The sequence below is a fragment of the Pecten maximus genome, chromosome 18, assembly GCF_902652985.1.
Source record: "Pecten maximus chromosome 18, xPecMax1.1, whole genome shotgun sequence".
NCBI classification, from domain to species: Eukaryota; Metazoa; Mollusca; class Bivalvia; order Pectinida; family Pectinidae; genus Pecten; species Pecten maximus.
This window is the reverse complement of record NC_047032.1, coordinates 27,678,054-27,694,152: the sequence shown is the minus strand read 5'-3', so window position 1 is coordinate 27,694,152 and position 16,099 is coordinate 27,678,054. Positions and strand designations below refer to the sequence as shown.

At 36.9% G+C, this 16,099-nt stretch overlaps 1 protein-coding gene across 3 annotated transcripts; it reads right to left on the bottom strand.

Moving 5' to 3' along the window:
• Positions 1-175: 175 nt before the first annotated feature.
• On the bottom strand, positions 176-16,073 carry LOC117317089 (adenylate kinase 2, mitochondrial-like). 3 transcript variants are annotated; one of them, XM_033871878.1, is made up of 5 exons: positions 15,887-16,073; positions 9,665-9,710; positions 8,945-9,135; positions 8,479-8,646; positions 176-1,707 (listed from the first exon to the last, which is right to left on the bottom strand). In XM_033871878.1, the coding sequence occupies exons 1-5, from the start codon at positions 15,974-15,976 to the stop codon at positions 1,480-1,482; spliced, it is 723 nt and encodes a 240-aa protein (XP_033727769.1). In that variant the 5' UTR covers positions 15,977-16,073; the 3' UTR covers positions 176-1,479. The 3 variants fall into 3 exon arrangements, with proteins under 3 accessions (XP_033727769.1, XP_033727767.1, XP_033727768.1); XM_033871876.1 differs by lacking the exons at positions 8,479-8,646; positions 8,945-9,135 and adding exons at positions 4,455-4,622; positions 4,921-5,111 and having other exon boundaries at positions 15,887-16,067; XM_033871877.1 differs by lacking the exon at positions 8,479-8,646 and adding an exon at positions 4,455-4,622 and having other exon boundaries at positions 15,887-16,061.
• Positions 16,074-16,099: the final 26 nt, after the last annotated feature.

The following is a 16,099-nucleotide window of genomic DNA, read 5'->3' as shown; positions in this document are numbered from 1 at the left end:
GAGCACAACAATGGGGAATCTACATGAGATTAAAGTTTGTAAAAAGCAATAACAAGGATTGTTTAGGGATGGACAACCCACAGACACAAGGCGATTTGTATAGCCTACCTTCTGATGATGGATGGCTAAAAATATTTCTGAAAGTTTAGGAATGTTATTAACAACAGTACAGAAATGGATTTCATCAGGTTGTTTAATTGTAAAGAATTATTGGTTCATTGCATATGCTTGACAATATAATAACGAGTACCAACAGGGCCTGTATTGCTCTCCTGTTTCCCAATGTCTTCTGATTATGAAGTGAAATATGTGTTAGAAGATGTAACTACATAGTGTATATGTGGATAATCTCACAAATTGATAGATCATGCATGAGGAGCTCATATTCAAACCCTTTCTTTTCAGTTGTTACAGGTTTATATAACGTAACCCTAGATTTTTGGTTTTCAGAAAGAAAGTTTGAAGATTCTATATAGTTTGATCTCTGGTACCTTAAAAGTAGGTCAAGTCATTCATTGACAAATAAACCCTTCGTCCAAGCATGTTACTGGCCAATTTTTAGAAGAAGTTGAAGATTTGAACATATGTAAACCCAGTGTAACCTCAAAGTAGGTTAAGATATTTCCTTTGAACAAACTTGTTAGCCCTTCATTCCAGCATGCTTCTGGCCATTATCAGGACTCTTGCCCTCTTGGTTATTGAAAAGAAATTGTCCTTCTGAATAAAAGGAGATTAATGTTAAAGCTCACTTCTCCTCGGGCAGGTGAGATAACAATGATGAATTTAATGCACACCATAGCGTCCGTACTTTTAAAATTTGTAATCCTTATCAAATGTACACTGCATGATCCATCATATTGATAAAACACCATTGACACTGCAAAACACTAAATTGATTCAAAATTGGAATAAATTTATCAGCCAATTCAATGCATAAAAAGATCTGGCCCAATAATCTGGGCTACTTGCATTATATTTTGTTCAATTACATATCAAACAATTATTCTTAAATTTTTTACATTTTGTAAACAAGGCGAGTTGTTGCATGTTGTACATCACAAGAACCTTATTCAAACAGTGGTTTGAAAAAGCTACATTGCAAATTTAGTTAAAATCCTCTCAGCATTTCTAGACTAGTAGACTTTCGTTTATGGTTAAATATTCATCTGGACTCTGATACAACTGTACTTGTATACAAAATGTTCTTTGTTGTTCGACCTGACAAATGGAATTTATAAATGTAGCAAGATCTCAGTTACATTGCAGGTTAGCTAACAAGAATTGTTTAAATACAAAAGGATGACAAACGGATGACGGGCAATTTGGATGATCAGCTAAAAAGAACGAAACTAAAGAAATGTAACAAAAGTTTATATTAAAATATACATCCCTGTTATTGAGTTGTATCATTTATTAAATCGCAAGGCTGAAACCTTGTTCTTAAATATTGACAAAATAACATTAATGGAATAGTTTATTTCAACTGTATTTTCCAGTTAAATTTGCCAGGATTCGTTTCTGGTCAAAGATTTTCCTGATGCTAGCAAACACAACTTTGGGTGGCTGTGATGCGTCAACGGCTGTGTGTATATTGCGCTTGCTGTAGTAATCAACGAGGGGTTTCGTCTGTTTGTGGTAGGAATCCAGCCTCTTCATTAAAGCTGCCTCATTGTCATCTGACCGTCTAATCAGAGGCTCTCCTGTAATCTGTGGAAGAAAGATTACGTCACTTCATTAATGAACCAATAAAATAATGAGTTCAATAAGTAACTAGATTTGTCGTCCAGGGCCAACTCATACATCCCATTGCATTTATATGACAAAGGATTATATTACCATAAAACCATTACAGAAGTCCCCCAAATGCCTCCCATATTCCCGAAGATGCAAACGTTTCTATGAAATGAAATCAATGCGATTGAATTTGCAGTCCCTAAAAACACTAAACCAATTTTCATAGAAATCAAACAATATCTAAATTTCAACCAATCAAAGCAGTTGTGGTTGCTATGGCAGCCAAACCCATACAGTTGAATTCATAGTCCCCTAATACCCCTATATTATATATAAATTTTCATCAAAATTGGACAAATTTAAATTTTGATCAATCAGAAGCCTACCTGTTGTTATTATTGCAACGAAACCCATTCAGTTGAATTTGCAGTCCCATAATACCCTATACATATATAAGTCAATTTTCATTAAAATTGAATAATGTGTAAATTTTGATCAACCAGAAGACAGTGAATGGTGGCCATTTTCTTAAAATGTGAAACTTAGATTGCAAAAATGAAGAGTTTAGTTCCACGGTGAACATATATATACCAAAATTCATCAAAATTTGACAATACAGTGGAACTTCGTTAACTCGAACTCAGAAAACTCGAATACCCCGCTTAACTCGAAGTACTTTGTCAGTCCCGGCCGAAATTTTCTCTTTATCCTAGTAAAAAAAAATTGGAAACTCGAATTTTGAAAACTAAAATAACTTGGGTACCGCTAATACGAAGTAAAAATTTGGTCCCAACATTAAAAATCCTACTTGAAATGATCAAATAACTCGAAGTATCATTTTTTGTCAACGATGGGTAGTAAACACAGACATTTTTTTCATCGAAATTCTGTTTGTTATACTAAGGAATCGTATAACAGAAACTTTCGGTGATAAAAAGTACTGCTTTACATACATACGGTAATTTCCTAAGGCGGTCGCCGATAATAGTACACACAATAGTCATCAACTCATCTACCCGCTCGCTCAAGCGGAACTAATCTCTGACACACCGGTACTCGGCTGATGTTTTTACAGGTGTAGAAATGACACAGTCACCAGTGCCTATTAAATCTTTAAACAGCTAAACAATAGCGTAATTACTGCCGAGGTGTTCAGAGTACTGTCAGCACTGTCTATTAAATCGGATAACATGCCAACTCAGTACTAACAGTAACATTATATATTTCTCATGCCCCATCGAGTTCAAGTTAACGAAGTTCAAGTGTATTTAGATTTCAACCATTCAACTAGAGGCCAGGAAATGGCGGCCATTTGGTTTTTCCCAAAAATAAACATGGTCTTTGTTTGTGCAGTGTCATACTTCACCTACAAATTAAATTTCATTGAAATCAGACCATACATAAATTTTGACCAATCAGAAGTCATCTCTATGATGGCCATTTTGATTTTATTTTCAACTTTTTTATCCAAAATTATAATTAAGCTTATACCAACATGTTTCTGTTACCCCTTTAAATACAACCACTAGGAATCTCAAAGGGCCCCTTCACACACGATACAAGCAGGACTAACAGTCAGATACAAATGCCACATCAGCACAGCACTGTCACCGCTAGATGGAATCTGTATCGGTATAATCACTAGAACATTATTCACTTCTACTTGTCTTTCATTGTTTTATATGTACTTACACTTCAACCAATGTCTACATGTATTTTTACTATCGAACCTTCTTTAGTAGAGCTTTAATATATCGGCATCCTCCCAAACTACCGTACGCTACCCAATAGCAACTCTGCGCCACCCTACACCATATTCACTACCTTCAGCCATATTACGCCACCCTCCACAGCCTGTATAAGAGGCCCATAGGGCCTGTATCTTTCATCTAGTTGATTTGAGCAAACAATTTATTAGATATAACAAAGGAACAAGTATTTAGGGGTGAAGAAAGACCCCAGGGCCTATTTTTATAACAGGATATTGTTTATCTCTTGATGCCTAGCAATGCTATATATGGTTATAAGTAGGGATCTCAACGGTTACAAAGATAAAACAAAGGAACTAATTTAGTCTTCATGGGCGGGGAGAGACCCCAGGACCTATTTTTACAGCATGAACATGTTTATCTTTTGATGGCAGATACTATATATGATTAACGGGTGGGGATCTCAACAGTTTCAAAAATACAAGTTGTTTATAGCAATATAGTCATATTGCTCCCTATTGCCCAGCCCCTCAGGCCCTGGGGGGGGGGGGGGGGGTCAGCCCCATTTATTAGTATAAATTTGAATCCCAGTGGGTAAGAAGAAGTCAATTGTGATGGATGGACGTCTGGTATCGGACCCTGGACTCCAGACGACAGACCACAGAAACCACTCTGACAAGTTACAATCGTAACAAAACTGGTCAGGTCTTATATCAGGTACCCACACTCATCAAACTTTGGCACACTACATTCATACAGACAATGATTTTATATTACAGTTCAATAAATTAATTTGTTACGTTAAATTTTAAGAGCTTGAATCCAAATATAGATAAACATGTAATACCTGCCTGCAGTGAAATTTAGATCTTCTTTTAATCAGATAGGATCACTTCCTACTTTTTGAGTGTAATACCTTCAAGTTGTTAATATATTAGGAGTAGGGGCTTATATTTTCTATAAATACTAATCAGAAGCAGACGTCTGTGATTGTGCAGATCTATTGCTTACATCATCAGTCATCTCCTTTTTGGGAGGGTTGAATTCCACATGGTAGGACCGTCCACTTTTTACGTGAATAAGGCGTCCTGTGATCCGTCTGACAAGCAGTGAGTCATCTATAGAAAATTCTACACATGCATCCAGCTTGGTTTTCCTGCTGTACAATAAGCCATCCAACTGAAGTGAAGACATTTTCTCAATCTAATTAACAAGAAAATTACAATATGAATCTTTTTTTAAGCTTTAGAAAATTAACATCAAAATTTTAACTGTAGGAGGAAAGATAATGATTAGCATCAATGTTATCCCACGATACAGTACTTAATTACATTTAATAGAAAGACTTTTACCAACAAGAAAGCAATATAGACAAATTGCCCACTTTTGGCTTCTGTCCCTCTGAATGGTAGGCAGTCCCATCATTTGTACAATAGAAAATTTATTATCAAGGGAGGTAACTCGTTTAATGTCTTACAGCCTCTGCTTGTTTGATGGTACGAGGAAATCCATCCAAAAGAAATCCGTTTTTACACTCTGGTTTCCCAAGGTTATCTTCGATGAGCTCCACCACTAAGCTGTCAGTCACGAGTTTTCCTTCATCGATGATTCCTTTTATACGTTTCCCTAACTCTGATCCGGATGCTATAACAGCTCTCAGCATATCACCTGTATAAAACAGAAAGTTTGAATTAAATATCTATCCTTGATATGTAATGTGACATTCAGTGATAAAGTCATGAACATTGTTCTTCATATAGCACTACACCAATGAGAATTATAGGAGAATTATGATCTAATAACTCGTTTGGTTAGGTTCGCACATTTAAACCTCTGAAATCTCTAATGAGGGAGATCTCCCTTATTACACATCAAAAAAATGAGGTAGAAAGTGTGAAAAAAATTTGAACTTGTGTAGGTATAAATTACCTCAGGTTATCAATATTAAGATTGCAGATATTTAAATTTGAAAAACAAAGGGCAATTTGAAGATTGATAAGAAAAAAAAAGTTTTAAGGAATTTTTAGGAAGGATCTGTATTTAGTGCGTTATAAGGCAGAGCAAGTGGACATATGGTAATTTACACTTAAAATAATGCATACTGTATACATGTACACTGACCAGGCTGAAATTGACAGTACATTCTATCAGACTACAACAGAGAGTAACAAGAGATCCCAGAGGGATCTTGGCGCCCACCATTGAATGATCTTTATAGGTTCCATGTCAGATTGATCTTTTCTCTACTTTTCCCTTCTTCTAAGTCTTACTAATCTGTGTAAATTCAGAAACAGCCCTCTAGATCTAGTACTTTTCAAACAAGGGGAACCTATATATAAAATTTAAGATTTAGCGATAATGGCTGTCTGTCGGCCATGTTGTTTTCCGATTGGTCCCAAAATGCAATACCAGGGACCAAGGGGAACCTACATATGGAATTTGAGAAAAATCCCTTCAGTACCTTTTGTACAATAGCGATAACAAACTTCAATTTTCAAAATACAAGATGGCTGCCTGTCAGCCAGGTTGTTTTCTGACTGGTCTCAAAATCCAATATGTATAACTAGACACAGAGGGCAACCTACAAATGAAATTCAGAAAGATCCTTTCAGCAATTTCTGATAAATAGCGATAACAATCTTCAATTGTCAAAATCCAAGATGGCTGCCTGTCGGCCATGTTGTTTTTCGATTGGTCTCAAAATGCAATATGCATAACTACGCACTGAGGGAAACCTACATATGAAATTTGAGAAAGATCCCTTCAGTACTTTCTCAGAAATAGCGATAACAAACTTCAATTGTCAAAATCCAAGATGACTGCCTGTCGGCCATGTTGTTTTCCGAATAGTCTCAAAATGCAATATGCATAACTAGGCACAGAGGGGAACCTACATATGAAATTTCAGAAAGATCCCTTCAGTACTTTCTGAGAAATAGCGATAACAAACTTCAATTGTCAAAATCCAAGATGGCTGCCTGTCGGCCATGTTGTTTTCCAATTGGTCTCAAAACGCAATATGCATAATTAGGCACTAAGAGGAACCTTTATATGAAATTTCAGAAAGATCCCTTCATAAGTTTCTGAGAAATAGCGATAACAAACTTCAATTGTCAAAATTCAAGATGGCTGTCTGTCGGCCATGTTGTTTTCCGATTGGTCTCAAAATGCAATATGCATAACTAGGCACCAAGGTGAATCTACATATGAAATTTGAGAAAGATCCCTTCAGTACTTTATTAGAAATAGCGATAACAAACTTCAATTGTCAAAATCCAAGATGGCTGCCTGTCGGCCATGTTGTTTTCCGATTGGTCTCAAAATGCAATATGCAAAACTAAGCACCAAGGGGAACCTACATATGAAATTTGAGAAAGATCCATTCAGTACTTTCTCAGAAATAGCGATAACAAACTTCAATTATCAAAATCCAAGATGGCTGCCTGTCGGCCATGTTGTTTTCCGATTGGTCTCAAAATGCAATATGCATAACTAGGCACCAAGGGAAGCCTACATGTGAAATTTGAGAAAGATCCCTTCAGTACTTTCTCAGAAATAGCGATAACAAACTTCAATTATCAAAATCCAAGATGGCTGCCTGTCGGCCATGTTGTTTTCTGATTGGTCTCAAAATTCAATATGCATAACTAGGCACCAAGGGAAGCCTACATATGAAATTTGAGAAAGATCCCTTCAGTACTTTCTCAGAAATAGCGATAACAAACTTCAATTGCCAAAATACAAGATGGCTAAAATTTTAAATTTTCTTACCCCGGTAAAAAAAAGAAAAAAAAAAAAAAAAAAAAAAAAAAAAAAAAAAAATAATCACTAGAACTTATTAAATTCTATTTGTCTTTTTTGTTTTTTGTACTTACACTTCCCCCAATGTCTACTGTTTTTTTACTATCGAACCTTTTTTAGGGGTTAAAAATTCGGCACCCCCAAACCCCAGCTCCCATAGCAACTCTGGCCACCCTCCCATTTCAACCCTCAGCCATTTTCGCCCCCCTCCACAGCCTTATAAGGGCCCATAGGCCTGTATCTTTCATCTGGTTGATTTGAGCAAACAATTTATTAGATATAACAAAGGAACAAGTATTTAGGGGTGAAGAAAGACCCCAGGGCCTATTTTTATAACAGGATATTGTTTATCTCTTGATGCCTGGCAATGCTATATATGGTTATGGGTAGGGATCTCAACGGTTAATGGGTCAGCCCCATCATTAGTATAAATTTGAATCCCAGTGGGTAAGAAGAAGTCAATTGTTGATGGATGGACGTCGGGTATCAGACCCTGGACTCCAGACGACAGACCCCAGAAACCACTCTGACAAGTTACAATCGTAACAAAACTGGTCAGGTCTTATATCAGGTACCCACACTCATCAAACTTTGGCACACTACATTCATACAGACAAAGATTTGATATTACAGTTCAATAAATTAATTTGTTACGTTAATTTTTTAGAGTTTGAATCCAAATATAGATGAACATGTAATACCTGCATGTGTAATAGGAGCGGAAAAATGCACGGCCAGACCGGGGTTCGAACCCGGGACCTCCGAACACTAGCTGGATGCTCTAACCGATTGAGCTACCTGGTCGCCGATGATTGACCCGGTCCAGTTCCGCTACACTCTTCCCTCCTATTTTTTTAAGTCTTCGACCCCAAAGACTTCACAACCCAGGTTCGGGTATCCCCTTGTCAAGTATTCACCTCACTTGAAACAAGGTTTGGTCACAGGCACCAAATGTAATAGGAGTGGAAAAATGCACGGCCAGACCGGGGTTCGAACCCGGGACCTCCGAACACTAGCCGGATGCTCTACCAATTGAGCTACCTGGTCGCCGATGATCGACCCGGTCCAGTTCCGCTACACATGCAGTGAAATTTAGATCTTCTTTTAATCAGATAGGATCACTTCCTACTTTTTGAGTGTAATACCTTGTTAATATATTAGGAGTAGGGGCTTATATTTTCTATAAATACTAATCAGAAGCAGACGTCCGTGGTTGTGCAGATCTATTGCTTACATCATCAGTCATCTCCTTTTTGGGAGGGTTGAATTCCACATGGTAGGACCGTCCACTTTTTACGTGAATAAGGCGTCCTGTGATTCGTCTGACAAGCAGTGAGTCATCTATAGAAAATTCTACACATGCATCCAGCTTGGTTTTCCTGCTGTACAATAAGCCATCCAACTGAAATGAAGACATTTTCTCAATCTAATTAACAAGAAAATTACAATATGAATCTTTTTTTAAGCTTTAGAAAATTAACATCAAAATTTTAACTGTACGTGGAAAGATGATGGTTAGCATCAATGTTATCCCACGATACAGTACTTAATTACATTTAATAGAAAGACTTTTACCAGCAAGAAAGCAATATAGACAAATTGCCCACTTTTGGCTTCTGTCCCTCTGAATGGTAGGCAGTCCCATCATTTGTACAATAGAAAATTTATTATCAAGGGAGGTAACTCGTTTAATGTCTTACAGCCTCTGCTTGTTTGATGGTACGAGGAAATCCATCCAAAAGAAATCCGTTTTTACACTCTGGTTTCCCAAGGTTATCTTCGATGAGCTCCACCACTAAGCTGTCAGTCACAAGTTTTCCTTCATCGATGATTCCTTTTATACGTTTCCCTAACTCTGATCCGGATGCTATAACAGCTCTCAGCATATCACCTGTGTAAAACAGAGAAAGTTTGAATTAAATATCTATCCTTGATATGTAATGTGACATTCAGTGATAAAGTCATGAACATTGTTCTTCATATAGCACTACACCAATGAGAATTATAGGAGAATTATGATCTAATAACTCGTTTGGTTAGGTTCGCACATTTAAACCTCTGAAATCTCTAATGAGGGAGATCTCCCTTATTACACATCAAAAAAATGAGGTAGAAAGTGTGAAAAAAATTTGAACTTGTGTAGGTATAAATTACCTCAGGTTATCAATATTAAGATTGCAGATATTTAAATTTGAAAAACAAAGGGCAATTTGAAGATTGAAAAGAAAAAAAAAGTTTTAAGGATTTTTTTAGGAAGGATCTGTATTTAGTGCGTTATAAGGCAGAGCAAGTGGACATATGGTAATTTACACTTAAAATAATGCATACTGTATACATGTACACTGACCAGGCTGAAATTGACAGTACATTCTATCAGACTACAACAAAGAGTAAAAATAGCTGGTATTGGGCTGACTTACCTGTAGATAAATGACAAACTTTGTACAGATCTGCCAGCAATGGAGCCTGAAAATAAAACACACACAGTTAAAATGACAAAGAAAGTATAGGGTATCACACTGTTGGGACATCATATTGATGCACCAACCAGTAACAAACACAACAAGAGGCCCAGAGGGCTTGTATTGTTCAACTGGATATTTCAGTGATTATAGCACAACACTCTCAGTTAAGTTATATTATAAATACTTTCCCAGTTTGGAATCTGCCACTCATGCAGTACCATGCATTACTGTCAACACTTTCCATTTACTAAGACTGCGCTTTCAGGTTCCAAACATTTGACATTTGGACTCCAAAAACAATAGCAATGAAGCAAATTATACATTATACATGTATGGTTTATATGGGACTATAGAACTCTTTTTCCTTCCACCTTTTCCTCCATATTTGTTTGGGCCAAATGTAAAATAACAGCATAATACTAATATGTAGCTTTCATTTGATTTATTCAAATAAGCTAAATTTATATTACTCCCCAAATAACAGCCAGGTTCATTGTCAAAGAGATTCATATTGTCCTTGGCCTTTGAACCAAAATGACCTTGATCTTTGGTCAGTTTACTCCTTGTTTAAATCTAAACAACTTTGGTTGACCTTAACCTTTGGCCTAATGACCCAGACCTTTAATTCAAAACTTTGATTATTGACCTCGGTATACATTTTTGTTTACTGAACATCTCAACCAAATTTCATGTAAAATCTGTCTATAAATACTAAAGTTAAGAGCTGAGAACATAATTTGTCAATGGACAGACAAACAAACAGACAGTCAGAGAAATTACTAAAGGGCATCCGTATCTCCAATATGGTGACCTATAATTAAGACATAATCACGGCATTAATTAGCCAAATTTTACCTATTTGGCCTCACCCTCAGGCCACATGGTTCCCAAACTCACTATTTATATGAAATTCATTTCCTTTATCCCCAGGATCATTCAGAATCAGAATCATTTGGAGAAAATTCTGCCATTAAATCAAAACAGAAGAAGGATTTTAAAGAATTTGCAATATTTCGGGGGGGGGGGGGGGGGGGGGGGGGGGGGGGGGGATTATTTCCCCTCAGACCCTTCGAGGCCTCACAATTTATTCTAAGTGGTAATTACCCTTCACAAAAACACACTTCTTTGGATCAAATCTTGCCATTCCTACAGAGGAAGAAGGGTTTTTGAGAATTGAGCCTGGCATCCATGTAGGTCATTGAATTGGAGTAGAATACACAGAGGGATCTTAATTATCACCAAGCATATCAACTCTGTTATACCTTACCTAAATAGACGTGTTTAAATAATTACTTTAAATGACCTAATGATCGATTATTGCAATTTTTCAAAGGATCAGTGATAAAAAAAAACTATATTTACCCAAATGGGTGAAAATGTGGAAAATAATAGAACTTTGATACATTTAATATGATTTCTGAAATTTCAGCTAGTTCAACCCCTTTTTGCCTCATTTCTGAGGTCCCTGGGGTTGGGGACCTCATAATTTTTATATATTTTGGCCTTAGAAGGTTTCTGCAAAATTTCATTGAAAATGGTTCGGAGGTTTCTGAGGTTTCAGAGGAGAAGTTGAAAATGTTATATGTTTAGAGACAAACAACAAAAGAGGCATGATGGACTAAAGGAACATTTGTATGTGGTCTGGATGTAAACAAGAATTTTCTGAACAGGACTAATCACACTGGCTCTTTCAAAAAAAGAGGCTAAATGGCCCCAAGGTCATCTGACCAGACCCTGGTACTTTTTAAGTATACATACTCAGTAGCAGTATAGTGCAATTCAGATTTAATGCAATACTGCATGTACATTGGCCATGTGGCCATCATGAATTACTGATCACCCCTAAAAGTAATAAAACTTGGTGCAGGACCATTTCAGGATTATTTTAGACTGAATACCACTGGTAGAACTTGAAGTTTAAAATAGGAAAAAAAAGCTAAATGGCACCAGTGGAACGTACTGCAAAGAAAAGAAGTTTGAAATATGTTTTTCAAGATGGCAGCCATATTGGATTTTGGACTGACAGCACTTGGTCAGGACCATCTCTGGATCAATTCTGGCAAGTTAGAGCTCAGTCTTGAGAAGAAGTTTGAAATGTGAAAAGTTTATGCATATATGGTGCACAGCAACCAACACCAAGTGTAACAGGATAAATGTAGGTTATCCTTACAGGATACTTCAGGTCAAATGACCTAAATATGCATATATCTGGCATTATCTGTTTTACACAGGTGATATGCTGAGAGCTGTTATAGCATCCGGATCAGAGTTAGGGAAACGTATAAAAGGAGTGATCAATGAAGGAAAACTTGTGACTGACAGCCTAGTGGTGGAGCTCATCGAAGATAACCTCAGGAAACCAGAGTGTAAAAACCGATTTCTTTTGAATACACAGAGGGCTCTTATTACCAAGCATATCAACTCTGTAAAATCACCTAAATATGCATAAATCTGGCATTATCTGTATATGGCTTTTAAAAGTTCCATTGTACATCAACATATATGACCTATTCGTAAAGTACTCAGTACTTTCGATATTGATATATATATATACCAGACTGCTGGATTTCAAATAAATAGAGTTCATGGAGTTTGTAGGTTTTAGTGCTTAAAGTGGACAGTGCAAGTTAAAAAGCACCTAATTGAGATTTAAAACAAGAGGCCCATGGGGCCTGTTTCGCTCACCTGAATGGATTAGACCAAATGTCAAAATAATGTTCATATTCAATTTGTTTTATTTGTAAATCTCTAACAATGCTATATATGGTTATAGTGTGGGATTCCGAACTGCTTTAAAGATTAATGAAGTCCAGACTCTCTAAGGTCTGAAATACCTCAAGAATTGTTTTTAGAACATGCATTTATAACTTTATGACCAGTAGCGATTTAAAGGAATTAACTCTATTTCCCCTATTGGGCCCTGCCCATTTGTCCCCTTTGGGGTCAGAGTCACCATTTATGCAAAATCTGTTCCCCTTCCCCAAGGATGTTTCTGACCAAATTGGGTTCAAATCCATTCATAACTTTATGACTAGTAGCGATTTAAAGGAATTACCTCTATTTCCCCTATTGGGCCCCGCCCCTTTGGCCCTTTGGGGTCAGAGCCACCATTTATGCAAAATCTGTTCCCCTTCCCCAAGGATGTTTCAGACGAAATTGGGTTCAAATCCATACATAACTTTATGACTAGTAGCGATTTAAAGGAATTACCTCTATTTCCCCTATTGGGCCCCGCCCATTTGTCCCCTTTGGGGTCAGAGTCACCATTTATGCAAAATTTGTTCCCCTTCTGCCAAGGATGTTTCTGGCCAAATTGGGTTCAAATCCATTCATAACTTTATGACAAGTAGCGATTTAAAGGAATTACCTCTATTTTCCCTATTGGGCCCCGCCCCTTTGGCCCCTCGGGAGTCAGAATCACCATTTATGCAAAATCTGTTTCCCTTCTGCCAAGGATGTTTCTGGCCAAATTTGGTCAAAATCCAATAAGGCCTTTTTGACTAGTAGCGATTTGAAGCAAATGTTGACGGACGGACGGACGGATGGACGACGGACGCTGCGCCATGACATAAGCTCACCGGACCTTCGGTCCAGGTGAGCTAAAAAATAATACATGTACAGATTTCCAAAAATCGTTTCCGAGACATTCCCCAGTTATGGTAGTGTCGTATCTAAGGACGGGCAGACATTTTTCTTTTTTGTTATGCGTGGATACAACCAAACCGCCGCTGCTATAAAAAGAACGTGCTTCGTCACACTCGCACTCACTCTTACCTCAGGTGTTCACGGTGGCACACCTGTATCACCTACACTACATCTGTACATCACGTGACCTACAACTGTATTCGCGAACGACACCAAACAGACGAAGCACTTACCTGTAACCTGAGCAGAAAGATGGTCAGTGTCTTTCAGTTTATCTTTCAAATCTTGTTCAAAACAATATCTCCAAATAAATGCTGAAAATGCATAACGAATTAATCCGAAATACTCTATCCATTTTCTCACGTGTTTTTCGTGGGTGCGGCCATTTCGATAACAAGTAAACAGTCCGAGGAGTTCCAATTTTTACTCGCGTCTACACTAGCACTCGGAACTCCTCGGATGTATTCATATTGTCTACACTACACTACGGCTGTTGTAGTGCAGTAGTGCAGTTTTATCACGCTTTAATTGCGTTATGACACGTGCACAAATGATAGGAAGACACGGAAAATATATCGATGGAGACTATGGATATAATACTGTAACAGTTGTAAAGACTCAGGTAGGAGTTTACTCATATATACTCTGTTTATAATTTTATTAGGTGCATGTTTTTGTTGAGGCCCACATTTATTGTATTGTCAAAATTTTCTTTTCCTTCTTTTATTGTAAAATAAAATATATATTTATATATATAATTACCTCTTCAAATTCCATATCCAAGTTCTACAATTGCGTACAATGAAAACAAAAACCCGTTGGCGTGTGTATTGGGAACGTATACTATATAATAATGGAGAGATGTGTCGCTTTGCGCATGTATCGATAGACTGATACTTGCCTCAATGAACGCACGCGCCTTTATAGTGGTTCGTATCCATGCATAACGAAAAAGAAAAATGTTCTTGTCCTTAGATACGACACTACCATAACTAGGGGATGTCTCGAAAACGATTTTCGGAAATCTGAACATGTGTTATTTTTTTTTAATCTCAATTGGATGCTTTTTAACTTGCACTGTCAGCTTTAATAGGCTTCATCAGGAATCCCAGATGTTTCGGTGGTTAACATGTTTGACCGTATACATAATTTTATAAGTGGACTGCATTTACAAAAACTCCAAAGCATTTTAATAATATGCTAAATAAAACCAAGTCCATGACAGGGAAAAGTTTCCATGTGAAATCTAGGTGGGCAAAATAACTTTTTTTTAAATTTACATGTGTTTATGGTATGTCTATATAAAGCTAGTACTTAAAGGAAAAAGAAACGCAAGTAGAAAATCCAAGTTTCTAGGTAAAACATTTTAAAAAGATGTTATAGAACGTAATAATGGAATGGTGTAGTTGAATGATAGGGAGCCACTTTGCCGTCTTTAAAAAAATTAAAAATTTATCAATGTACGTCTTCTGTACCATCATCAAATTTCAGGTTGATCCGACCTCTCCCTGACAAATCATTTATGGGAGGAGTTGGACAGAAAGATAAGACATAGGCAGAACCCTCTAATCAACATCTCTCAGTTAACATTGGCACTGACTTTAGGAGGAATGGTACCTTCTACCAATGAAAAATATCTTTGCTACCATGGCAGCTTATGGAGGGCATACATGATATCACATGTAACATGGTCATCGCTTTATTTCCTGTAGTGAACCAGGCAATTTCTAATTGCATTTCTTTTTCCTTTCAGATATACATGATGTATAGCAAAAACAATCCAGAGTCTTCGGTTAAATGACTGAAGATTATATATATCGGTAATTTGCAGATCAGTGAAGTAAGGATTTTTTTTATATTTCAATTAATATACTGACCAATCCTCTTTTCATTAAAAGGTCAAGGTGTGCTTACAGCGACAGGTGCCATTTTTAGGTTGAATATTGTAATTCCAATTACAGATGCTATATCTAGGGAGGGGGATATCGATTACATCTATTTTTTGTTACAACAAGTCTTATTTGTATATCTCTCTCTTGTAGATTATAATTCATTTATGTATAATAAATAGTTAAGAAGTACACTCTGATAAAATTAATTTAATTCACTGTCTCTACCAACATACCTTCTTTTAGTTACAGGTAGCATAGAAATGAGCTATATACTTATCCATCATTGACTAATATATAAAGGGAGGTAACTGGTTATCATTACTAATCTTAATTGATGGACTTGGTTATCTTTCTGTAATTCATTGAGTACAAAATGATTTGAATTAGAAAAAGTGTTACAGCTTTTTTATTTCATTTTGCCGGGCTTTTGTCGGCCTTAGCAGGTTTTACTTAAAGTTGTACAAAACATAAAACAGCATAATAAATTATAATGTAAGCACATCTAGCTGAGGTTATCATAAGACTACACTGCCTGTGAGAGCCTACACGGTCTTACTACCAGACATGCTTATCGCAAGCACCTGCATGTCTCAATGTTAAAGTGAAAGTCAAGTTGACACGTCATGATATCCGTATTTACCTGTGTGCCTTTTCCTGCACCAGGAGGTCCTAGGAGGACGGCATTCACGCCAGTCTTCTGGCTTTCTCCACTAACTGGCACTGGTGCCATTTCGTTTCTGTAGGGTATACAAGTGTAAAGTCTACCACCGTACTAACTACCGGCCGGTGAACGTGTTTCTTGGTTTCACTGCGCAAGTACCAAACTTATAGCTTCCGGTTATCTATTTCCGGT